Source organism: Danio rerio, chromosome 1 (assembly GCF_049306965.1).
Source record: "Danio rerio strain Tuebingen ecotype United States chromosome 1, GRCz12tu, whole genome shotgun sequence".
NCBI classification, from domain to species: domain Eukaryota; kingdom Metazoa; phylum Chordata; class Actinopteri; order Cypriniformes; family Danionidae; genus Danio; species Danio rerio.
The window spans coordinates 54,227,501-54,254,217 of NC_133176.1; the positions used below are offsets into that span (position 1 = coordinate 54,227,501).

The 26,717-nt window shown below is 35.6% G+C and overlaps 2 protein-coding genes across 20 annotated transcripts in view; one reads left to right on the forward strand and one right to left on the reverse strand.

The window, feature by feature from the left end:
- The window catches only part of gprin3b (GPRIN family member 3b), a 72,027-nt gene extending 61,617 nt beyond the window's left edge, over positions 1–10,410 (reverse strand). Inside the window, exon 1 of the mRNA XM_068221741.2 lies at positions 10,203–10,410. The gene's annotated coding sequence lies outside the window, so the exon portion shown is untranslated. The remainder of the gene's footprint in view (positions 1–10,202) is intronic.
- The window catches only part of otx2a (orthodenticle homeobox 2a), a 238,883-nt gene extending 216,758 nt beyond the window's left edge, over positions 1–22,125 (forward strand). For 6 of the 19 annotated variants that reach the window (XM_073908639.1, XM_073908581.1, XM_073908778.1 and 3 more), the window contains 3 exons: positions 15,102–15,219; positions 15,676–15,827; positions 19,854–22,125. In XM_073908639.1, coding sequence (XP_073764740.1) covers positions 15,102–15,219; positions 15,676–15,827; positions 19,854–20,621 — 1,038 coding nt within the window. In that variant the 3' untranslated portion in view covers positions 20,622–22,125. 19 annotated transcript variants of the gene reach the window in all.
- The last annotated feature ends 4,592 nt before the right edge of the window (positions 22,126–26,717 follow it).

The window sequence follows — 26,717 nt, forward strand, 5'->3', positions numbered from 1 at the left end:
ATTGAGTAAATTTCTGTATTGCTTTTTAAAACTGTTGGTTGGGTTTAGGTAAGTGGGTGGGCGCTGGTCAATCTGTGCTTTCGAAAACACTAATGGTTGGGTTCAGGGAAGGAGGGTGGGTCAGTCAGTAAGTCAGTCAGTCGTCTATGGCCTCTGGTGAATTGACGTGAGAACAGCAGGAGGAAATGGCACTCTCTGAGATCTCAAAAAGCGTACACAGTGGCCTCTGGTGGATTGGCGAAACAAAAACTGGTATTTGGCGCTCTCCAGAAATGTATATTGGGGTACATAATCAGAATGAGTCTGGGTTGAATATTACTGATAAATTTAAAAGAAATCAAATAAAAGTTACAAATTTTAACACCTAGAAGAGAAAGTAGAGGTAATTTTTACTATAATTTGACGTTACAACGTCCTGGGTGCTGAAGAAGAGAATACAGGTACTTGACTGGACTGTCTGCAGTCCTGACTTGGATCCAATTGAAAATGTGTGGCGCATTTTAAAGAGCAAAATGCGACAACGAAGATCCTGTACTTTTGCCCACTTTAAGACTTGTTTGTAGGTGGAATAGGACAAAATGAGACCTGGAACACTTGGTGTCTTCAGTGCCTAAACGTATTTTAGGTGTTGTGAAAAGGAATGGCAACATTACAAAGTGGTAAACACTTTACTGATCCAACTTTTTTGAAATGTGTTGCAAAAACCAAAATTGGAATACGTGTTTATTTTGAAAAATTTTTAAAAATCATGAGAAACACAGTAAATAATGTTTGTTGTATTCTCTGCTATGAAATACAAGTCAAATTTAATTTAGCACAATTTTGTTTATCTGTTTTAGTTTGTTGCCAAAGCAATTTTTCTCATTTTAGTTTTACTTGATGCACCAAATTAAGTACATAAAATTCAAGTGAAATAAAAGTACAGACATGTTTTTTTTAAATAACGTATATGTCTGTATTTTTATTTCACTTATTTTTTTATTTCATGTTTTATTCACTTTTTACAAAAAAAAATGTATGACCATTATTTTATTTATGTTCTAAATATATATTTGAAATTTTTTATTTTTTATTTTTTGATAAATAACAAACATATTAAGAATGTAACTGGAATGAAATGCTTGTTATAATATGCAGTATATTATATGTAATTATACATTTTATTTAACTGTTAATATCTTATGCTATGTTTACCAAAAATCTCAAGAACACACATATATAATTACTAAAGGTAACCATAAAAATGAAATTGAAAAAGACTGAAGTATAAACATTTTCATAAACTGTCAAATACATTTTTACCGTTATTAATTTTTTCACTACTTAGAATTGGTATTTAAAATTATTATTTTTTTATACAGTTGAAGTCAGAATTATTAGCCCCCTTGTTTATTTTTTCCCCCACTTTCTGCTTAATGGAAAGATTTTTTCAAAACATTACTAAGCATAGTTTCAATAACTCATCTCTAATAACTTATTTAATCTATGCCATGATGACAGTAAATAATATTTGACTAGATATTTTTCAAGACACTTCTAGTGCTTAAAGTGTAAGCTTAAAGTGACATTTAGCGGCTTAGGTAGGTTAATTAGGTTAATTAGACAGCATAGGCTAATTAGGCGAGTTGTTGTATAACAATAGTTTATTCTATTTATTCTATGTGACTATCGAATAAAAAATAGCTTAAAGGGGCTAATAATTTGGACCTTAAAATGGTATTTAAAAAAATTTAGCCTAGCCGAAATAAAACAAATATGCCTTTCTCCAGAAGAAAAAATATTATAGGAAATCCTGTGAACATTTCCTTGCTCTGTTAAATATAATTTAGGAAATATTTTTAAAAAATTCAAAGGGGGTTATGATTCTGACTGTATATTAATTGTATTTATCTTGTACACATATATTTACAAGTGTAACTTTTGAAATGGCAAGCATTTAATGCTATGTTTACTATCCTGCTAAACAACCACCAAAGCATGATTATTAGTGAACACTGATCTCAGCATGGCCGATTATCATCTGGTTATAAATTGGATTCAGCCCATAGATCAGTCTGTGTGTGTGTGTGTGTGTGTGTGTGTGTGTGTGTGTGTGTGTGTGTGTGTGTGTGTGTGTGTGTGTGTGTGTGTGTGTGTGTGTGTGTGTGTGATGCATCCATCTGAATATGGATATGTCACATTCTTGCCTCTGGAAAAGGCTTTTTTTTTTTTTTGAATGCAGAGAACCAAATGCTGATTACATAAACGGCGCTCTTTGTTATCTGAATTTGTCATATGTTTCAGTGACAATAACCAGCTTAACCCAGCCAGAAGCCGCTGTACAAAAGCATTACTCCGGCGGGTTCGTCCATATGTCAAGCAGCCTTTAAAACAGTCCATTTCCATCTGATCGATTCTGACGTTTGTATGGCAGCTCCGCTCACCATGGCCAATCCATCAGATAAAGATTCGCATCCATAATCAATAGATTTTAATTAGTCTGATGACCGGACGGCTTAACTTTTCAATTGGCTTCAATGCTGTATTTTTTTTGACATGGTAATTAGGAGATTGCTTCTCATAATCTGCTGGTGTGATATGAAGTAATGAGATTATGAAAGAGAGATTAAGTGGAGGAAGCCAAGGCTGTTTGCTCACGTTTTTTGGGAATTGGTTAGAAAATGACTCGCTAGAAGACTCGCAAATACAGCACAAGTGTGAAAACGTCACTGTGAACTGGGTTTACTCCAATCAAACACATTTTTTCAGTCTATTATTAAATAAATTCATGAAGCTATTTCCTGAAATAGAGGAAAAAAACAATAATATATAAATAATTTATTCAGTTTCAAAATTCTCAGTTTATTTCAACTTGTTACCAAAGCAAAACTTTTCAATTTTATTAAATTTAATCATAGTGTCTCCGAAATATTAATCAACATGGTAACATTAGTATTAAAGTTACCCTCCTCCTTACTTTGCCACATTGCCAGGCACATAATACTCCAGAAATGTAGTTGTGTCACCTTCAGAGCTAATAGAAATCAAGATGACATCATCATGGCATCATCAAACAAGCTAAATGTCAGCACTCAACTTTCCCTCTTCTCCATGAGCACTTGTGTTTCCTTCAGGAAATGCACATCTATAGTTGCTCTTATCATTCCACACAACTGGATCAATATCTGTCTGTCTGTCTCTTTGTTTATTAGTCAGTCTGTCCGTCTGTCTGTCTCTCTGTCTATTAGTCACTCTCACTGTCTATCAGTCTGTCTATCAGTCTGTCTGTCTTTCTGTCTCTGTCTGTCTGTCTGTCTATGTGTCAGCTTTTTCTGATTTTCAGCTTCTCTGTCTGTCTGTCTGTCTGTCTGTCTATGTGTCAGCCTTTCTGCTATATGTCTGTCTGTCTGTCTTTCTGTCTCTCTATCTGTCTGTCTTTCTGTCTGTCTGTCTATCAGTCTGTCTGTCTTTCTGTCTCTGTCTGTCTGTCTGTCTATCTGTCTATCTATGTGTCCGCTTTTCTGCTATATGTCTGTCTGTCTTTCTGTCTCTCTATCTGTCTGTCTTTCTGTCTGTCTGTCTATGTGTCAGCTTTTCTGCTATCTGTCTGTTTGTCTGTCTGTCCATCTGTCCATCCGTCTGTCTGTCTGTCTATCAGTCTGTCTGTCCATCCGTCTGTCTGTCTGTCTGTCTGTCTGTCTGTCTGTCTATCTGTCTGTCTATTAATCTGTCTGTCTGTTTGTCTCTGTCTCTCTATCTGTCTGTCTGTCTATCTTTGTCAGATTTTCTGCTGTCTATCTGTCTATCATTCAGTCTGTCTGTCTGTCTGTCTGTCTGTCTATCTGTCTGTCTATCAATTTGTCTGTCTGTCTGTCTCTCTATCTGTCTGTCTATCAATATGTCTGTCTGTCTTTCTGTCTCTATCTATCTGGCTATCTGTTTGTCAGCTTTTCTGCTGTCTGTCTTACTGTCTCTTTCTGTCTGTCTGACTGCCTGTCTTTCTGTCTATCTGTGTGTCAGTTTGTCTGTCCGTCCGTCCGTCCATCTGTCTGTGTCTATCTGTCTGTCTGTCTGTCTATCTGTCTGTCTGTCTGTCAGTCAGTCTGTCTGTCTGTTTGTCTGTCTGTCTCTGACTATCTGTCTGTGTGTCCATCTGTGCATCCGTCTGTCTGTCTTTCATTCTGTCTGTCTGTCTGTCTCTGACTATCTGTCTGTGTGTCCATCCGTGCATCCGTCTGTCTGTTTTTCAGTCTGTCTGTCTGTCTCTCTATCAGCCTGCCTGTCTGTCTGTCTGTAACTATCTGTCTGTATGTCCATCCGTGCATCCGTCTGTCTGTCTGTCAGTCAATGGGGCCGGTCCTGCAGGCAGCTCTTAATCCCTCTCTTTTTTGTTTTCGGGTGGTTTCTGTGTGGGTCAGGAGGATCTCAACCTGCACATTCTTGCCAGGCTGTGTGAGCTTCACATGGAAACCACTGAAGCGCATTGTTGGACACAGAGAGAGAAGGAGATTACTGCAGCCATGCAAGTTATAACGTGAGCCTTGAGAAAGAAAGAGCTGGAAACGGCTGCGTTCAGATGCAAGTCGTATGCTATGAAGATGAAACTCTTATGTTGGCTTAGATGCTGCAGAACTACAGTTGAAGTTAAAATGATTCGCCCTCCTGTGATTATTTTTTTCTTTCTTTTTTTTATATTTTCCAAATTATGTTTAACAAAGCAAGGAAATTTTTACAGTATTTCCTAAAATATTTTTTTTTCTTTTGGGTAAAGTCTCATAAGTCTTATTATTTTTATTCGGCTAGAATAAAAGCAGTTTTTAGTTTTTTTTAAACCATTTTAGGGTCAAAATTATTAGCCCCTTTAAGCTATATATTTTTATGATAGTCTACAGAACAAACCATCATTATACAATAACTAGCCTAATTACCCTAGTTAAGCCTTTAAATGTCGCTTAGCTAAATACCAATATTTTGAAATATATCTAGTAAATTATTATTTACTGTCATCATGGCAAAGATAATAGACATTAGTTATTAGAAATGAGTTATTAAAACTATTATGTTTAGAGATGTGTTGACAAAATCTCCTTTCCATTAAACAGAAAATGGGGAAAAATATCCAGGAGGGCTAATAATTCTGACTTCAACTGTAAGTGTTTAGACTGGTAAAAATGAACTTGGCTCATCAAAGAAGATTTTTTTAGCTTAAACTCTGGATCTACTGGCACTTTGAGAGTCAAAACATTTATTATTCAAAACATTTATTATTTAAATATTTATTCTTTATTTATTTACTTATTTATTAATTATTATTTATTTATTTTATTTATTTATTAATAATTAATTTATTTTTTATTTAAATTTTTATTCATTTATTTATTTATTCTAACTTTGATTATTCTCCCAATTAGCCAACCTATTTTTTGGTTGTTGTTAGCTAAGAGTATAGCACTGAAGTCATGAACTGTCATGAAGTGAAGTAATTTTTGGAGGTTATGCAACACCACTCAGATGGAAATGTGGGTGTATTTTGTCATTGCAGTGTGTGTGTGTGTGTGTGTGTGTGTGTGTGTGTGTGTGTGTGTGTGTGTGTGTGTGTGTGTGTGTTTAGGCAGTGTATCTGGTTTCTCCTCCTGAGTTTCTCCTCTTGTTTCTCTCATCACTCCTGCTTGTGTTTACTCTGTTAATGAGGTGGGCGGGACCCCTGAGCTGTGATTGACAGCTGCACACTCCCCTGCTCTCCATTATCTCCATGTCCACACTCACGCTGAGTGTTTGGCTTTTAGTCTCCATCACTGACGTCACCGTGGCTGTGTTAACATTAACATTCATTTTGTTTTCGGCTATGTCCCTTTATTAATCTAGGGTTGCCAAAGTGGAATGAACCACCAACTTATCCAGCATATGTTTTATGCAGAGGATGCCCTTCCAGCTGCAACCCATCACTGGGTAAAAACCATACGCCTGAAGTGTATGTGTGTAAATGAGTGTTTCCCAATCAGTTGCGACTGGAATGGCATCCGCTGCATAAAACAAATGCCGGAATAGTTAGTGGTTCATTCCGCTGTGGCAACCGCTGACAAATTAAAACGAAGGAAAATTTGTGAATTAACACGCTAAAAATTCTAAAGGACTTTTTTGTGGATCCCGAATACATGGCAAAAGTTCACTCGAAACAGATCAGGGTTGTTGTAAGCAAATTTTAGGTCAAATAAGGTCAAAACCAACATTGAGTTTTTTTAACACAATTAAGGTGGCGCAGTGGGTAGCACAATCGTCTCACAGCAAGAAGGTCCCTGGTTCGAGCCTCAGCTTTGTCAGTTGACATTTCTGTATGGAGTTTGCATGTTCTCCCTGTGTTGGCGTGGGTTTCCTCCGAGTGCTCTGGTTTTCCCCACAAGTCCAAAGACATGCGCTATAGTTGAACTGGGTAATCTAAAATTGTTCGTAGGGTATGTGTGTGAATCAGTGTGTATTGATGTTTCCCAGTGGTGGGTTGCAGCTGGAAGGGCAATCGCTGTGTTGGCGGTTCATTTCACTGTGGTGACCACTGATTATTAAGGGACTAAGCTGAATAGAAAATGAATGAATGAACCCTGGACAATAGGTTAGTGCCAGCAGATATCTTGATTTTACAGGATCGATGCTCTTTAACAGACTGTGGTGTGCACAAATATGTTTTAAAGAGGTCCGAGCTGATTTTTTATTGGTTTACAGTATGTTGTAATCTAATCATTGTATATTTTGGTGCGATGGTGGCGCTTGAAATAGAATATTTGTTTTAGCTTAGTAATTTGTTTTTATTTACATTTAAATGACATGCTTTAACCCACACTGATAGAAAAATATTTCTGCAAAATTGTTGTAAACAATTTATATGTTGAATTTAAACAAACAAATGAAATGTAGTGATGTTCAACTTATTTTGTTTGCTTAAATTCAACCCAAATAAATTGTTTACAACCACTTACCTTAAAAAAATTACAAAATCCAACGAATTATCTTTGAATTTTTTTTTCAGTTCAAAGGTGGTCCATATTTGACTTACAACAACCCATCACTTTTTTTAGAATTCAAAAAGAATGCTTTATTTGCAGGAATTTGTGCGTACCTGCATTATTACACTCTAAAAACTGACATGTGTGGTTTGTTTAAACTACTTCGTTGAAATGAGCTGAATCAACATGATTCTTGAGGGGTTTTTCTTTGACAACTATAATGCACTTAAATTTGTAAAAGAAAAAAACTACTTAGTTAACTTAATTCTTTTGTTTCTCCAAGACAATTCGGTTACGTTAACTTAATGGGCTCTTCTATGCACAGCTAGAGTTTAATAGTTTAATAGCCAATGATAAACTTCCAGTGAAAGCTTAACCCTCTCAAGGCAGGCATTGCAGATTTGCAACAGTTAAAAACTAACTACCTTATTACTCCAGATACATATTTTATGAGTTTTTTTACTCAGAAGTACCACTGCAGGACTTTGTTGTCCATTAGCAACAAACAGTATCCCTACTTGCACACCAGATGACAAAAATGGAGTACCACATGACAAAGTGACTTGGAAACATGACCTACTCAATGAGGATTTGATATATTGGATGTGGATCCCATATTGTTTTTGTTGTTGTTCTGCCTCAGAAAAGCAATGTGTTACATTGTTTGAAAAGTTGTATATAAAAAGTTATTGTTTATATCATATTCAGTCGTCAGTGTCTAATTACCACACTGGGCCAATGTTGCAAATCTGCAACATCCCAGAATGCCTTGCATGTGAAGGTCTCTCTAAAAAAAAGTCAGGATTCTATTGTACTACCCCTATATGATAATTTTCCCCAAATATTAGATTTTTTCTGTTTCTAAAACTTAATTTGAGCCTGAGAGAAGTTCACAAGGTTGTTTTTACAGCATCGATGTTGCAATGTAATTACAATACATTCAGTTAAATAGACTGAAGCATTCATTTAGTTGTTCAAGCGCAAACGGAGATGAAAGACAGTGTAACCACTAGCACTGTCAGCAGAAACAGGCTAGGGCAGAAATTCCATTGAAAATACTGGGGTAACATAATCTGCCATATTTTAAAGACATGGCGGGGGGAAAGCAAGATTTAATGCAGTACTTCTTGTCCGATTTGAGACCCACATCATATAGCTTATCAAACAGGCAGTGAAGATTGCTGATTTTGAAAGAAATCGGATCTTAAACATGACAATTTTGTAATGGAAAGACAGTTCACCTGAAGCTCTGGGCTGCCTAGCTGAAAATTAAAAGTGTGTGTGCATATAGCGCAGTGTTTTTACAAATTTTAGTGGATAAAACAATTGTCATCTAAAAAAAAACAAGAATCATGTTGATTCAGCTCGTTTTAAATAAGTAGTTTGAACAAGCAGCAGAAATTATTCCTTTTTGAGTGAGTAGTGTTTGTAATGTAACACAGCTCAGAAAACCTAATATTAATCCTCTGAATAATGTATGCAGGTTAAGTGTTGAGGGCTGGCGTGAGTCTCGGATTATGCAGCTGATCTGGGGTCTGATTCTCCGCGTCTCAGGGATCACATGATCGAGATTAAAGACGCTGAATCTGACCTGAGATCAGCTGGGAGCTGGAGGAAGGGTGTGTTCCTGCCAGCAGCTGCCGGTTGAATTTTCTCATGAACAAAAGCTCAGATCGGTTAGTGACACTCGGATCTAATCACTGCTCTCGTTTACCTGCCGCACATTTGTTCAGGACCAAATTATCAGGGGTTTGCCTCATATGCGCATATTTCTCTTACACTCAAAAAATGATGTTTGCTGTTTGTTAAAACTTGTATAAAGTGAGCTGAAACAACACAATTTTTAAGGTCTTATTATGACAACTTAATTGTTTCATGCTCGATCCACTTAAAACTGTAAAAACTAATAAGTCAACTTAATTCTTTTAGCACAAAACGTTGTTAACTTTTCATTTTTATAACTTTAAGTAGATTAAACAAAAAATAATTAAGTTGTCCTCCAAAAACCATTAAGAATTGTGTTGTTTCAGCTCAACTACTCGAGTAGTTTAAACAAGCATCAAAAGTCTTTTTGTCCTGTTAAAAGTAGTAATAAAGTTAAACTGTATATTTTGTTTAATTTGGTGTGCACCATTGTGATGCCACTGAACTTTATCTAAATGCATATTTTTTAATAACTTGCTGTTTAGGCTGATTTGCAACTGTTTCCTTTAAGAGAAGTGTTTTATAACAAAGACGTCAATATCTAAAGCATGTCTGAACTGAAGTGTCGCATTTACTTTTATTTTAGTTCGTTAAAACTTTGAATAACATTTTGTTTCTCAAAAGAAAACAAATTAGTGAATTTACATAGCCTGTTTGTGGGGTTTCCAAATGAGTGCTGTTTAGGGGGGTTGCATAAAAGTTTGATAATAATAATTATTATTAATATTATATATTTGTTATTTTCCACAACTTTAATATCAATAATAATAATAATAATAATAATAATAATAATAATAATAATAATAATAATAATATATTTGTTATTTTCCACAACTTAATAATAATAATAATATATTTGTTATTTTCCAAAACTTGTTTTTTTATTATTATCATTATAATAATAATAATTATATATCTCATAATAATAATAATAGCTCATCATTATTTTAATGTAGCCTACATATTACAAAGGTTGTGTAAAAGTTTGATACTACTATTAATAATAATAATAAAACTTGTGGAAAATAAAATAGATATATAATTGTTGTTGTTTTGCATAAAGTATTGTGTAAAGTTTATTAAATTAAGCAAAGCTTTTAAGAAAAATAAAACGCATAATAATATAAATATCCAGCAACTTATTCATCACAAAATTTAAAAAGTTATATGGGTCACGGGCCTCGTTATTTAACCAAACAAATGAGCCAATATTCAAATAAATGATGACATTTTCGTATGATGTAGCACAAAGAAGTGTTACATTTTTATAATTAAATTAAGAAATAAGTTTTATTTAAATTTTCAATGACGGGAATTCAACTTTAAGATCATTTTCTAGTCCGATTTACTTAAACAATTAAGTAGATCCAACGCAAAATTGCTACGAAAGTTATTTTAACGCAACCAAAATTAAGAACAACGTTGTTTTCACATACATGAATAGCCTATATCAAACATTTCTTTAAATAGCATGAGATTTAAATGTTTTTTTAAGCGGCTGATGGAGAAAGTCGGCTCTACCTGCTGATTCTCCGCATCCAGGTGTAAAAGTTTCCCGCGACTTCGCTCTACTGCCGGAAGTGGCGCTGAGTGACAGATCTGGCTCGTGCTTTCTGACAACTCGGGCTTTACAGGGGATTTTATGCACCATCGTTTTAATAAGCGCCGACAATTTACAAGAGACGACACGACAATCCGCCTGGCAAAGAGGCTAGTCACACACACACACACACACACACTCTCTCTCTCTCACACACACACACACACACGCACTCGGTCGCTTTAGGCCGGCTGATCCCGCGGCTTTACGGGTTTATACTGCTCAGGAAACTCTACTGCATTTTGGGATTACACAAATACCCCTGGACAATAGGTTAGTGCCAGCAGATATCTTGATTTTACGGGATCGATCCTCTTTAACAGACTTTGGCGCGCGCAAATATGTTTTCAAGGAGTCAGAGCTGATTCTTCTTGGTTTTGTTGTAATCTCATCATTGTGTATATTGGTGCGACGGTTTTTAGCTTATAATAGGTTCAATTAAAAAAACGTTCAATCTATAAAAATGTTTGGTTGTTTTAAGCCAAAACTAGCCTATGTCAAATATTGACAATTATTTTCAAAATTAATTGACATTTTTAATTAAAAAAATATTTCCAAATATTAAACCCAATGTTGAGTTTGTTATACAACCCATACTTCTTAGAGTGATATAAAACATTATAAAGCATCTTTCATTTTATAAAAAAGCCGTTTTCATATCCAAAAAATACTTTATACAAAGTCTAAATAGCTCCATAATGTCGCTTGCTTTCTGTGAATATGCTACAACAGTGTTTATCGACCTTTTAGTTAATTTCAGTCCTAATATCTTTTAGTCATTGATATCAAGAATGTATAAGCCTTTTAACAAAACTAATTATGACTTGATCTTCGATTTTTCACTGTATTATAAACAGTTGTGTTTATTATAACTACTTTTATGTATTTATTTACTATTTATTTTGACAGCTGTAGCATTTACGCCACATTAGCTTAGGCCTGTTATTATTATTTTATCGTTATTGTCGTAATTTACTTTGTTTATTTAATTATTTTACATTGTGTTTTGTTGCTTTCTATATGCCTATAATGTTTTACATGATCGTTTAACTTTTTTATTTGAGTAATATAACATAATAATATAAAACTATAGCCTGGGCTAAGAATTTTGTCAATCCATTATGTTTTAGTTTTAGCATTTTAATCTAATTTTATTGCTCTTTTTTCTGTGTGAATTTGTTTGCTTTACTTTTAAGCCTCACAAAAAGATTTTAAAACATAGCCTATTTAAAAGCTTGAATCTGAAACTGAACTCACTCGTTATGTATGGCAGGGTATTAAATGTAGCCCATTTTTTAATGACGTAATAAATCTGGACAATGACTGACCCGCATATCAGAGAAAGCATGGACTCGAATGACGAATAACTTAAAATGCCGTGAAACTGTGTTTTACTGTTGTCTAAAAGTGTTTTAAATTCTTTTAAGACTCAAACTTCTTTGAAGGGTAAGTGGATGAAGTTTATAGACATTTATAGGCTGTAAAAAAATCTGGCTGCCTTTCATTTTTAAGCTGAATCAAGTTAATTATTTGAGTCCATTAAACTTATATTATGTTAATCTGATTTGAAACAGCTTGCGTAATTTATAAAATTAAGTTAGAACATGATTTTATTAAGTGATGATGAGCTAAAAACATCCTTTCAGTACTAATTGATCATGTAATTTTTTACAGTGTAAAATTGATCCTCACTCGCGACGCCTTTCCATCGGCCAGACGGTAAATCGATTTAAGAATAATATATTTGTATCATTCGTATTTACTTCCTAAGTCTCACTAAAGAATTAAAAGTGTATTGAAATAGTTTGTTTTCGCACATTCACACTGCAGGTCAATATTGCGTCGCCCAAACGGGAGGAGTTTATTACTTCTTCTTGTTTCTGATTGGCTAGAGCAGTCGTCTGTGAGAGCAAGCAAGCTTTCTGATTGGCCGGGGTGGGCGGGACTGCAGGTGTCTTTTGCTCATAGACGGACAGGCCATCAAAAAGGTGATCAATCTCAATCCGTCAGCATTGCTTATCAGCGATAATATTACGTTTGGATACAAGGATCCTCTTTAGACAGCGCATATGCGTGGACTTTAAGCAAATTGGGAACTTGTTGTGAAGTTTGGCTAATTTGTTTTTGGCTAATCAGCTGGAGTCGCCTTCCTCTCAAAAGTAAAAAGGTGTTTCTTGGCTTTGTGGATTTTCAGTTTACGGATCTCAAAGAAAATATCACAGAAGATCAAGACAAAAAGGTAAAGCAAAATGTTTCGTTAACATATGCTAAAATGATTTAATTTTTGTATAAATTTAACACACCACTTTCTGTCATTCAGATCGGATTTTTGCATTAAGTAAATTAATAAATGTCACTGCATGTTGTAACACTGAAAACATTCTGTTTTATTAAAATAAATTTAAGTTTAAAAAATAAATTACACGTTGAGGTAAATTTTTAGGCTTGTTCAAAATGATCATGCTGCGTATAAACATTTAAAGAGTAAAAAAGTTGAGTTAGGCTGTAAAAATTATATGATTGATTAGTCCTGAAAGGAAGAATATGTTTTTAGTTCATTGTAAGTTATTAAATTTAGTTAATAATATTCTAACTTAATTTTATAAGCTATTTTAAGTCAGTTTAACAAGTTCAATGGACTCATAAGTTCAATTTGATTCAGCTTGAAAATTTAAGGCAGTCGGGATTTTTTACAGTGTACTTTTAAAGTAAAATTGCTTGATTTAGGAAAATAGCTCAAATATATTGAAATATAGGCTAAATATATATTTGCATAAGTTATTTATTGAATTTTTAATGGTTGTTATTTCAGGGAAATAATTAGCTTTGACTGAATCGAAAAAAAAGCATTGCTTATATTTAAAGTGTTCATATATATATTTGGTTAAGTTAAATCTTCAAATATGGGCTATAAAAAGCAAATAAAACTGAGTGTTATTACATGTAAAAACAAAAGAAACGTATTGCTAATGTGTAGCCTATTTCTAAACTAATAGCCTATATTTAGCTTGAGATGTTGCTTTGAGAGCAGAACTCGATCGCGATTGCAGGCGTTCTGTAATTAACAAAGTTTGCATCAGCCCGAAAAGCAGAGTTTGTCGTTTATTTAGTTGATAAGGTTTCTTCTGCAAATGGAGTCCCCTCTGGGTCTAATCTAAATGGCTATGGAGAATAATTTGCACACTCACTGGCCATTTACATATAGTTAAAGCTCGATTGTGGAGTCTTTAGGCCCATGTTATCTGTCCTCAGCGTGGGATTAATGGGGCCATTCATAGGCATGAGCGACGGAGAAAAAGCGCAACATGTCATTTACAGAACTTTTGTCTTAATACATTTGTACTATTGCCTCATGACAATTGCAGCGAAACACGGGTTGGTCCTCCCAAATCATTCCGAATGCGCATAAACCTGGAGTTTGGCTATCTCGAGCGGCCTTCTGTCCATCACGTAAACTCATCTTCAAGCGTTTCGGGGCTTCTCGTGTTAATGCTAAATTAATAAATATTTTTTATGTAGTTTTTGAGAATTGTTTTAATTATTCGTTTCTAGGTTGACGAATAATTTACTTATTATTTTAAGTCATAATGAAAACGTATTATAATACGCATAATATTACAATATAAACCAATTGTTTTGTATTTAAAATAAATGATTAGAAATACTATATATGTTTTATGGCATACTTCAAAAAATAAAGATGATTTAGTGTTTTAAAAGTGTTTATTTTGATTTTGTTCTTAAATAAATTGGGGCGGTTCATCTGCTGTGGTGACCCCAGGTTAATAAAAGGATGAAGCCGAAAAGAAAACTAATGAATAAAAAGTAAAATGCTCTTACACTTCATATTTTCAGATTTTTTTATAGTATATGCATCAATTCCTGTGCTTTTACCATTAATCGCCATATCAAGAATTTGGTAGAGGTTGATATTTTAAAAAATTATGCATGTGTTAAAAAAATGCATTGAGTGTGTTAACTTTAGCGACATTGGGAGTTTAGAAGTGCAATCCAAACATTATTTTCTTGGTGGGGCAGTTAAAGGGATAAACAAAGTCTTAAAAGTTATGTGCTTGACTTCTGTGAATACACAAACACTTTTAGCGATATTTGTTCTAGAACTGGATTTCTTTACTGTAAAAAAAATATTTAAATTCTTAAGTTGAATCAAATTAACTGAGTCTATTGAACTTATATCATGTTAAATTGAATTAAAACAGCTTGTGTAACTTAAAAAAATTATTAGAACATGAATAACTTAGTTTAATGAGTTATAATGACTTAAAACATGCTGTCAGGACTAATTGATCATACAGTGTTCGAATTGATTCTAAAAGCTCCAAGTTCTAAAATATGACGTGGAGGAAATGGGTCGATTTATTTAGTGAATCTGACGCCATCTGTTCGATTAGAACGCGCGTGAAGTAAATTCATAATTCTGCCGCCAACTTTAAACAAAAGAAAAGATCAAACAGTCCGCGGCGTTTAGTCCGTCAGGAGCGCTTAACAGGGCATGACATGTAAATGGCCAATTAGTGTGTGAAGCCCTTGATTAGTCGAGTGTGAAAAAAGAGATCATCAATGGAAAGACATTAGTCATATTCGGACTGATCACTCTTGCGACATGCGTTTGATGTGTCTGTAGACCAATTAAATATGATGCTGCGTGCATTCGTTTATTATGATATTCGTTTATTTTATTTTCTGCTTAGTCCCTTTGGACCGCCAACGTTTTCAGCATATGTTTATCATTTTATAACTGTTTATTGCCCCGTTTATTATTATATATATTTTTAAATAATAATTTATATTTGTTGCAGGTGTCTCCCTGGAGCTCAACAATGATGTCATACCTCAAGCAGGCCCCGTATGCCATGAACGGGCTGGGGCTCGGCGGGGCAACCATGGACCTCCTGCATCCCTCTGTGGGATATCCCAGTAAGAGCATCACATTTCTTTATGCAAAAGAGCAAGTAAATATCTACTTCTTTTTCTTTTCTTGTTTGCAATAGCATAGGACGACTTTAAAATTATTTTAAAGCATTTTGAGCGAAGAGTTTGCATGTTCGTGTGGGTTTCCTTCGAGTGCTCCGGTTTCCCCCACAGTCCAAAGACATGCGCTGACCTATGGTTGAATTGAATGAGCTAAATTGGCCGTAGAGTATGTGTGAGTGATTGCAAGGGTGCGTGAGTGTTTCTTAGTGCTGGGTTGCGGCTAGAAGGACATCCACTGAGTGAAACATATGCTGGATAAGTTGGCAGTTCATTCCGCTGTGGCGACCCCTGATTAATAAAAGGACTTAGCCGAAAAGAAAAGAAATGAATGAATATTTGAGAGAAAACGCAAGATGGTGAAAATCTTTAGACCTCATTTGGTTGTCTTTGTTTTTGTAGCGAATCCTCGTAAACAAAGAAGAGAGAGGACGACATTTACACGCACTCAGCTGGACATCTTGGAGAGTCTGTTCGCTAAAACCCGCTATCCTGACATTTTCATGCGCGAGGAGGTCGCCCTGAAGATTAATTTGCCCGAGTCAAGAGTGCAGGTGGGTGTTTTCGGGCTACTTATACACCGTTAAAAAAATCAACAAATATATATTTTTATGTTGCTTTAACTTATTTTAAGAAGTTAATCAGGTTTTGAATGCATTTTAGGTTAGACAATATTTAATATTTTTAGGCAGTTTGAGGAATGCAAGTTGAAATGACTAGAAAAGTTTATTTAATTGAACTAAAAAAAAAATAACGCAGCAAAAATTTGTATTAGTCTTCATGTTAATTTAGCACTTTATATAATTTAAAATATTTAAAAGCAGCTTCAGATACACAGGAAAACGTATTGTTAAAGGGATAGTTCACTCAAAAATTTAAATCCTTTACTCATTTGTTCCAAAAATGCACTCAAAAATTACTTTAGCTCATGATCAGTTAGTCATGACAGCACATGTTTTCAGTTAATTGTAACTTATTAAACTAAGTTAATAATGTTCTAACTTAATTTTATAAGTTGTGCACACTGTTTTAAATGGGTTTAACACAATATAAGTTCAATAGACTCATAAAGTTAGTTTGATTCAGCCTAAAAATTTAAGGCAACCAGGATTTTTTTACAGTGTGCTTGTTCAAACGACTTATTTAAAAGAAGTTGAAACAACACAGTTCTTAAGTTTTGGGGGCACAACTTAATTGTTTTATATTCAATCCACTAAAGTTAATCGATTTGTGTTGGGACAACATGAGTGAATTGTGTGGAACCCAGTATTTTTTACAGAGTGTTTGAGTTTCTTTGTTTACCGAACACAAAAGAAAGATATAGCGCAAAATATTTGCGGAGGAAAAAAACAGACAATGGCTTCCATAGAATTATTTAATCCTAAACTGGATGCAGTGTCTGCTTTTGTGTTCAACAGAAGAAATAAATTCTTAAAGTTTGGAAATACTTAAGTGTGTGAGTATACGGTGATGAAATTGTTATTTTAAGCAGGTGAACTACCGCTTTAAATGAGTAATTGTCTTCTATTTTTGAAACAAGATCAATTATAGTAGACAATTATGTGACATTATTTTTGAACTCATGTAACACTGTAAACTCAAAGTTAGTTAAACGTTTACCAATGATTCAAGCAGTTACATAAGATAACAAAGAAATAAAGCGTAACCAAGTCATTACTCTGCAGAATTCAGTTTTATAATCAATCAGTTTTGATGTTAAATTCAGTTCAGTGACAGATGCGTCAGTGGGTAATTGTTTATTTATAAACTTTTCATTAAAAGATATTAATACACTGTAAAACCCAAAAAGTTAAGGTTACTCAAGCTGTTTGAGGAAACTGATTGCAACAAACCATTTGAGTTCAAAAACTAATCCTAATGAGTACTGTGAACTTAATCCATTTGATTAAATGAAGCAGTCTGAGCACAGTAAAACCACTGAGTTCAAAACTCTTTTCAAATGAGTAGAATTAACTTTCAGTATATTGTAAGTTAAGGACCCTCATTTCATTTGATAAAGTTGACTGTTGGGTTTTACAGTGTAATATTAACAGTTCCTATTTTGTGATTCTTGGGTGTTTTTCCCCCATTATTTTACTTTTTGTGAAATACATTATCAGACTTTTATCTCTGCTCTGACAACGTTTGGTGTTTAAAAATTTATTAAGAGTGAATTTTATTATCATTTTTAGTAGTTCTGAAATGATATATTGTAAATTACGATACAAAACTGGGTTGTTTACAGATTTATTAAAATATATCTTGTATTACACAATGTGTTTATTTAAATAACCACAAAAAAAAAATTTCTAAGTTGCAGGATTAAATGTGCAACATTAAAATCAGAGATCAAGTTCCCATAATGCTATCCTAAGCGTAAATATACAGAAAACATCCCATAAATCTCCAATAAACAGATGTAGTGTTCAGAAAATAGTAATGTCATAATTCAGCTTGATTCATTTAATTTCCTTTAAGTCAGTTTAACTTGAATAATAACGTTCAGTTCAGTTTAATAACAGGTTTATGAATCATTATTATTATTACTGAGTTCTGAACAGCGCTGTAGAAGAAACCAGGGTCATTATTCAGCTAAATTTAGCTGATTCAGTTCGGTTCATCATGTTTCAGTGTTGCAAAGTTCATAATTTATGAAGTTAGTGTCATCATCCAGTTCAGTTCAGTTCACTCTTTTTTCCTCCTCATCTGATACTGTCATTATTCAACTCTGCTTAGTCAAATGTCTTCAGTTTTCAGTTCGGTATCCATGTTCATCAATTATAAAATGAGTTCAATTTCAGCTCTACACCAAAAAATGACAATTCATTACTTGTCCTCCACTCTTTCCAAACCTGTTTGAGTTTCTTTCTTCGACACAAGAAGATATACTGGAAGAAAAAAAAATATTAATTGACTACCATAGTATGTTTTGTTCATATATATATGGATGTCGATGGCTCCTTTTCTCAGCATTCTTCAGAATATTTTGTTTTGTGTTCGACAGAAAGTTGAGGAAATTATCATTTTTGGGTGAAAAAATTTCTTTAAGCTCATTTATTTAAATTCAGTTCAATGTTTCATTGTTAATCAGCTCTAAATTGTAATAAAGTTGTACATTTAAACAATTCATCTCTACATTAATACATTTAAACCAACTTCAGAAGACAATACTGCCAATATTTGTCTCAATTCAGATTAAAGGGGTAGGTCATTCAAAAAAAATGAAGGGTTTACTCATCTTTTACTTGTTCTAAACCGGTTTTACTTTCATTCTTTTGTTGAACACAAAGCAAGGTATTCTGAAGAAAGCTGTAAACATTGACTTACATTGTATTTTTGTTCATATGTACGTCAATGGTTACAGGTTTTCAGTTTTCTTCAGAATATCTTGTTTTGTGTTTGATAGAAAAACTCATTTCATAACAGTTTAATAGAACCACTTGAGTATAAGTTAAAGCTGAGGAAATGTTCATTTTTGGGTGAACTATCCCTTTAAACTCATTTAATTCAATACAGTTCAGTGTTAGTCAGCTCTAAAGTGTTTTAAAGTTGTACATTTAAACAATTTTGGGGTGAACTATCCCTTTAAACTCATTTAATTCAATACAGTAAATTTTTAGTCAGCTCAAAAGTGTTGTAAAGTTGTACATTTAAACAATTCATTTCTACAATAATACATTTAAACCAAACTCATAGGACAATATCCAGCCAGCATTATTGTTTTTGAAATATGTCTAATAGGCATCTAAACATAGTCGTCTTGGCTTACAAGGCTAAATTTAGGCTGTCATTAAAAATCTAATAGACGTCTAAGTACAGGCCAAAACTAGACTAGTCATCAAATAAACAGAAATAAATGACTACAGTACACATATAAAGTCTGTCTATTCTGTCTATTTGAAGACTAGTCTAGTTTTAGGCTATTCTATTCGATTTTCCCTAGTTTAGCCTTGTTTTAGCCAAGCTGTCTATGTTTAGATGTCAATTAGACGTCTATTAAACACAAAATTGTTTGTTGGGTACTGTCAATATGTAGCTCAATTTAGATTAAAGGGATAGTTCGTCCCAAAAATGAAGGGTTTACTCAGCATTTACTTGTTTCAAACCGGTAAATGCCGGTATTACTTTCATTCTTTAGTTGAACACAAAGCAAGGTATTCTGAAGAAAGCTATAAACGTTGAATTGCATTGTTTTTTTGGGTTTTTTTTTTTTGGTTCATATGAACGTCAATGGTTACAGGTTTTCAGCTTTCTTCAAAAAAATAATAAATTCATAAAAGTTTAGAACCACTTGAGTGAATTAAAGCTGAGGAAATCATCGTTTTTATGTGAACTATTCCTTTAAGCTCATTTAACTCAATTCAGTTAAGTGTTTCAGTGTTAATCAGCCCTAAAGTATATTAAAGGTGTACATTTAATCAACTAATTTATACATTAATCAATTTAAGCCAACCCCAGAAGACAATACTTAATACTTTTTAAGGGCCTTAAATATCTCTGCATTGATTTATCAACTTTTAATACTTTTTAAGACCCTGCAGACACCCTGAATAACCCATGTTGTATTTTATAATGAACAGGTTTGGTTTAAAAACAGAAGAGCAAAGTGTCGCCAGCAGCAGCAGCAGAGCAGCACCAACTCAAAGATCCGTCCAGCAAAGAAGAAACCGTCTCCGTCCCGCGAGAGCCCGGGGTCTGAGAGCAGCGGCCACTTCACTCCCCCTGCCGTCTCTTCATCATCCTCATCCTCGTCTTCATCCTCGGGCTCCAACCCGTCTGCTCTTAGCGGAGTTGGTCTGATCAGCAGCTCGTCCTCAGGAACACCTGTCCCGTCCATCTGGAGTCCCGCACCAGTCTCTCCAGTCCCCGCACCCCCCTCCCTCCCTGATATCTCGCCTCCAGCCAGCGCATCCTGCATGCAGAGGGCTATGTCTAGTGGAGGGGGGACCACTGGCGTCCCGTCGTACCCCATGCCCTACAATCAGGCTCCCAGCTACGCCCAGGGCTACCCGACCTCAAACGCTGCTTCTTATTTCGGAGGCATGGACTGCGGATCCTACTTGGCACCCATGACCGGCCACGCCCACCATCACCCGCATGCCCATCACTCACAGCTGAGCACCGCCGCTGCAGTCTCAGGACACCATCATCCTCACCATATTGGGCAGAGCAGCGGGCACCACCCTCATCACCAGGGGTACGGTGGCACCGCGCTGCCTTTCAGCTCTTCAGACTGTCTGGATTACAAAGAGCAAGTGGCGTCATCATGGAAACTCAACTTCAGCTCTGCGGCGGCCGACTGCTTGGACTATAAAGACCAGGCCGCCTGGCGCTTTCAGGTTTTGTAAGAATGTTTCCCCCGATGTTTACTTGTTTGTTTTTCTTCCCGAACAAGTGTGTTTTCCTCACCATTTGGGAAAAAGCAGTGACTGTTTTGGGCCAGCTTTTTTTCCAGAGCTTACCAAAGTGTGTTTCTAAATGGAGGCGGGTTCTCCGTGGCCCCTCAGTCGGACTGAGTTGAAAGCGAGGGCTGCATTTGACGTGACGCACTCAAGGAATGGTGTTTTGAAACTATGAAGGCAATAATAATTTTATATATAACTCTTTCCGTTGGCGAAGGTGGCCTACAGCTCATGTGAGATGTTACACACTAATTTGCATTCATGTTCATTTAATAAATATAAAGCTGAAAATTGAGCCAGGTGGTTTTTGTTTGCATTTTTACCCGAAAGACTTTAGGAGGCAGAGAAACGTTTGAACATTTATTGTGAATGGTTTGCATAAATGTAAGTTTGTTACGGTCCTTTCATAAAGTCCTTTGGCGTAAGCCACGATCATATTGTGCAGAACTCTGGATGAGCTGGCAGATCCTGCCTGAAGATGAAGGCAGGGCAAAGCCAACCCGTTGAGTGGAGACAAAGCCGACCTGGTGGTGGTGGTGATGGGGAGGATGGAGGGAAACTTCTGCAACGTCACCTGATTACAGCGAAACAGATTTAGATGGGCTTATATATAGCTTACTCGGTTGTTAAAGGCTGACGAGATAATTATTATGAATGACGTGACATCTCAGTCTTCCTGGGAGAACTATCGCTAAAGCTTTCATTTCCATTCCACTTTTAGCCAGAGTTGGTCCATGTCATTCAATGATGATAATGAATATGATTATGCACTGTGAAAAGTGATTAGTGGACTTTACTTTTTAAAAAAAGAGAGTAAACTTGTTGCATTATAATTATTAATTAAACAAATCATGTGCTTAATTTTAAATGTTTATTTGGGGCTTTGGGTCAATACTGACTTTAAATGTGTAGTTTTACTGTAAACTCTAAAATGTGTAGTCTTAGCCCTGTTTACACAAATACCTTTTAGATTCAAAGCAGCGTTTTAAAATGAAAACAATCCACGTCCACACTGGCGTTTCATCTTGTGTTACTGAACAGTTCTCCATCCACACTACACTGAGGAAAGCACACATCACGTAATCACATTCTGGCATGCGCTGCAGCGCATGTGGAAGTCTGAGCCCAGGTGCTTTGAGCACACCTCCCCAGATGAGAGCAGTGCAGGTCGGATCTTTCGCTGGATTTTATCTCACTACAGTTGTTAAACGTGATTTTTAACTCATCTTGTCTCTATCTAATGTTCTTTTGAATCTATTACTTGTTCTCAGGTAACGGCTTTTGGCCGAGCACAAAGATAAGTTAATAATTAATGTAACCCCGTACACTGATCCTGCACATTGACTGATTGCTTGCCTTTATTTGCTATATCGTATAAACCTATTGTTAGTTATAGTTTTATTATTGTTTGCCATTATTGTTTATTAAAACTGATATTCAGCAAAAGAAAGGGGATGTTTTATATTTTTCAAGGAAAGTGTAAGGAGGCAGTTATGCTATATAGTAGGCTTCGTTTTGTTATAAATATGCATACAGTGAAGATGACGCTTATATAAATGTAGCTACACGACGCCTCAACATTTGTGGATTCTGTTAAGTTGCCAATATCACAATGAAAATAGGCAGTTCCTTAAATCATGCTTTAATTTTATTGTTAATAAAGTGAAACAACGTAGACAGGATGATGTGAATACGGTTATAAAGTACTCTGTTCCCTTTGAAGATTTACCTAATGTTTCCTCAGGAGTTTGTTTTTCATATCAAACTTGCGAAGTCTAAACTTACAAGGAGAGGATGCAAGACTGAACTTTGTGCACTTAATATTTTGGAAAAAGCCCCAATCAGCCTCTGCTTTCAGATGTCTCCATTTTCCCCCATCCACACTAACACGGAGCAGCAACGTTTTAAGATGAAAAAAGGCCTTTAGTACATGAAAACTCCGGGGTAGTTTGGACAGAAGGCATAACCGTAGCAAAACTGATGTATTTCAAAACTAAAACATGTTAGTGTAAACAGAGCCTTACTGTATCGGGTCAGAAAACCAGGGACTGGTGTGACCACTATTTGCCTTGAGCTGTGCAACACCTCTAATTCACATAACGTTGATCAGGTTGTTGATTGTGGCCTGTGGAATGTTGCTGGATATTGGCTGGAACTGGAACACACTATATCTGCCGATCTCTAACATGAAAAATGGGAGCAAAAACAGAGGTTTTGCATTAATATTCTTGTGGAGGTTACTGCTGGTAGACCTGCTTTGGACTCTTTTTACATTTCTGTGTCTCTCAGTAGCGGAATTCGTCATGGGTAAAATTAGAGTGCAGTGAATGGGAGAGAACAACAAATAAATCAATACAATCCTATTTTTTGAAATAATGAAAGAAAACCTCAATAAAGGTGTTATCAAGACTTTCAGAAAAAGCAATTAAAATGTATGTAATCTCGTTGCATTTTAATTATTATGTAAACAAACCATGTGCTTAATTGTAAAAGTTAAGTTTGGGGTTTGGGTCAATACTGACGTTTTGCTTTTAAGGCAACAGGTTTACTCACCTTTTTAAAGTAAAGTAGTGTATAATAGGTGTATAATAATATCACTCAGCGGGTCTCATCCTAAAGCTGGATGGGAGACCGCCTGAGAAATCTATACTCAACAAAACAATTTTTGCTCCGATTTTTGATGAGCTGAATTCAAAGATCTAAAATGTTTTTATGTACACAAAAGCCCTATATATATTCCTTCAAAGGTGACTAATCAAATGGGATATAGTTCATTTTAATGTAAAAAAAAAAAAACTTCCTAAACCCCCTGTGTGTGTGTGTGTGTACATTGTAAAGTGGCTAAAAACCAATTTACCATGGAAAAAAATTACAATACTTTTCAAAACTGATCAGAATAGCATTATGATAAAATTCCACAGCTCTTCCACCAAAACATTGTAATTCATAATAAGTTCAGTGTTAGTCTGTGAGGTGACGCAGTGGCGCAGTAGGTAGTGCTATCGCCTCACAGCAAGAATGTCGCTGGTTCGAGCCTCGGCTGGGTCAGTTGGCATTTCTGTGTGGAGTTTGCATGTTCTCCCTGCGTTCACGTGGGTTTCCTCCGGGTGCTCCGGTTTCCCCCACAGTCCAAAGACATGCGGTACAGTAAGCTAAATAGTCGGTAGTGTATGAGTGTGAATGAGTGTGTGTGGACGTTTCCCAGAGATGGGTTGCGGCTGGAAGGGCATCTGCTGTGTAAAAACGTGCTGGATAAGTTGGTGGTTAATTCCTCTGTGACGACCCTGGATTAATAAAGGGACTAAGCCGAAAAAAGAAAGAATAAATGAATTAATGAATTAGTCTGTGAGCAGGGCTTGACATTGACACCCGCCAAATGTGGGTAGATTTCAGCTGTGGTATAGGTTTGACAGCCACTCCTACTAGCCACTTTGGCTGGTTCAAAATATTTTTCCATTGTAGTTTTCTTTAAAGCAGGGTTCGACAATAAGGATGGCCTGATATGCATGCAAAAGTTATCTTAAAATAAAGAAACAGCACGACTGACAAAAATAGTGTTCGTGCAAGCAAAAGAAAGCAGGTGAAAAACATCCAATTAATAATCTGTTCAAAGAATAGTTAAAGCGAAAGTGGCAACGGCTGTTGGTTGCAAAAAGACATTTTTAAAAACATCTTGAGTTTTTGAGAGCAGCAGGTCTGTGGGTGCACGAGCATCGTTTTTTTTTGTCCAGTCTATTTCAAAGAGAACCAATCGCTGCAGTTGCATTTTCAGGCACGACTTGCCAGGAAACGGGGGCGTAAACGCTATTTAAACAGTCGTGTAATCATCCTTACATTCGGTGTTCACCAAGCGGCATCCTCCTGCTCTCACTTGTGAAGCAAATACAGAAGTAACTGAAACTGCAACTCATCGAAATTCCGCTAGTCCTAGCTCCTTAATACAGCAGATTTCTATTGAGCCCACTGTTAAAATGGCCAACTTTACAGCAGGTGTTTACAGCCTGCTACAAAGAAGATTTTGGTGCATATAGCTAATATTACTCTTCATGACAACTGTAAGAGGAGTAAAAAATTTTTATAACTCATCCGTTTCCTTTATATTAAGTTATATTAATGTTGCTTAATTAAGAGCTGCAACGTGAGTGACAGCTAGGTCTCATTGGTCGTCACTCCACCTCAGCTGATTCCGGCTGATTAGCTGCTGAACATATACATCGTATTTTTGTTTTGGTTGTTGTTTCTTTACACAGTCAATTGCCTCTCGGGAATTATTTCCTCCAATTATCAGATGATGTGGCATGCTGTTCTAGTGGCCTCCGTTTCCCAGGTGAGTAAAGTTATATACTTATATACCATCTCTATCAATGTATTTGTTTTATTTAAGATCATTTATCATTCATAATTTTCTCTAGACCTGTAAAGCACTCCAGAATCTGACAGACTGATCAGCTGTAGGCTCTAGATCAGTCATCTGAAACGTTGTCATACAGTTTAATGCCTGGATTTCAACAATTGTCTTGCATTTACTAACACAGACTATATCTGAAGTGTTTGGATGTAATTAACATTTTCCTCCTGTAGAAAAACGTCATAAGAACAATGTTTAGTGGCTCGATGTATTACAGCAGTGTTTTTAAAAGACTAAACACTTTATTGATATAGTACACAACCAAGTACATGTGGTCAGAACACAGAAAACGTTTCGCAGGTAACGAACTATTAAGCATTTCTCCCTAAGAAAAGCCTGTCTACACAGAATGCCAGCAGGTGTCTAGCTCCGCCACTTTGCCCTTGTTTGGTATCCCTCGGTCCGGTGACGCTCAAACAAAATCGCGACGAGTGGCCGCACCTACATATAGCTTCTTTTGCGTTCTTCAGATACCTGTGTGTGCTGTCACGGATACTACTTCCATATCTTTTACAGTATATGGTTTTGACACATTATTTTAAAATTGTGGCTAAGAAATAATTATTTTTTTTTGGTGTGGTCAGAAAAAAATTTGGGAAAATTTGAGAAAATAGATCTTTAGTGTTAAGCCCTGAAAAGTCATGTGAAATAAAAATGTATAGCAGTGCAACACAATGAAAGCACAATCCATTTGCTCATGCTCATTAAGCAAGCTCATGCACAACACACACACACAAAAAAATTTTAAATGCAGAGGCGTGTGGAAATGGCAAAATCTAAATTAAGTAATTTTACAATGCCAACGTTGTTTGTAATATATTTTCCCATCAACAGAAGTGTGGCTAGTGAAAATGGTGAGTGGCTAATGTTGGAAAACTAGCCACAGTGGCTGGTGACCGAACAAAAAAGTTCATGTCAAGCCCTGTCTGTAAAGTTATTTATGGTTGCCAAGTATTTCAATAGCTTCTAAGTGAAAATATATCTGTTTAATAAACTTTTTTTAATGCTACAAGTTTATAAACAAAAAGTAGCAGAGCACCAGCTACCATATGTGTATTTTAATAATATTTATTAAATCCCGGCTGCAATCAAGAGTGACTTAGACTCGATGTGAGACAAAAGCTCACAAATCATACAAACAATAATTAAGCCGTTTCAGGACACTGATGAACACATTGGTTTTCGAATTGCTAATCAGTGGCACAAATTTATTTATCCAACGAGAAAACGACAAATCACGATTTTAATTATCAGCTACACCTCAAAACTCGGTGCGCTGCAGCTGGGTAAACAGGGTTAGACAAACGGGACGGCGGTGTTTACTTGTTTGGTCAGTGAATCCCGCTGTGCTGTAGCTGCGTGGCATCTTACCGAGGGGCAAACATGCTGGGATTTACATCTGCATCAAACAAGCTCGACTAATCTCTGAGCATGTTTGAGGAATGCTGTTGTCTGGTTAAAACTGCATCGGAGTAATCCAAACACCTGTTCTTTCCACACAACAATATCAACCACACATTTACTGGTGTTTTTCTGCATATAATCACTCACCGCCTCTAATAGTGTGGTATATCACTTATAATATGCATTGCAAATCAAGCATAACCCAACAGTGATGAAATTGTTGATGAAAT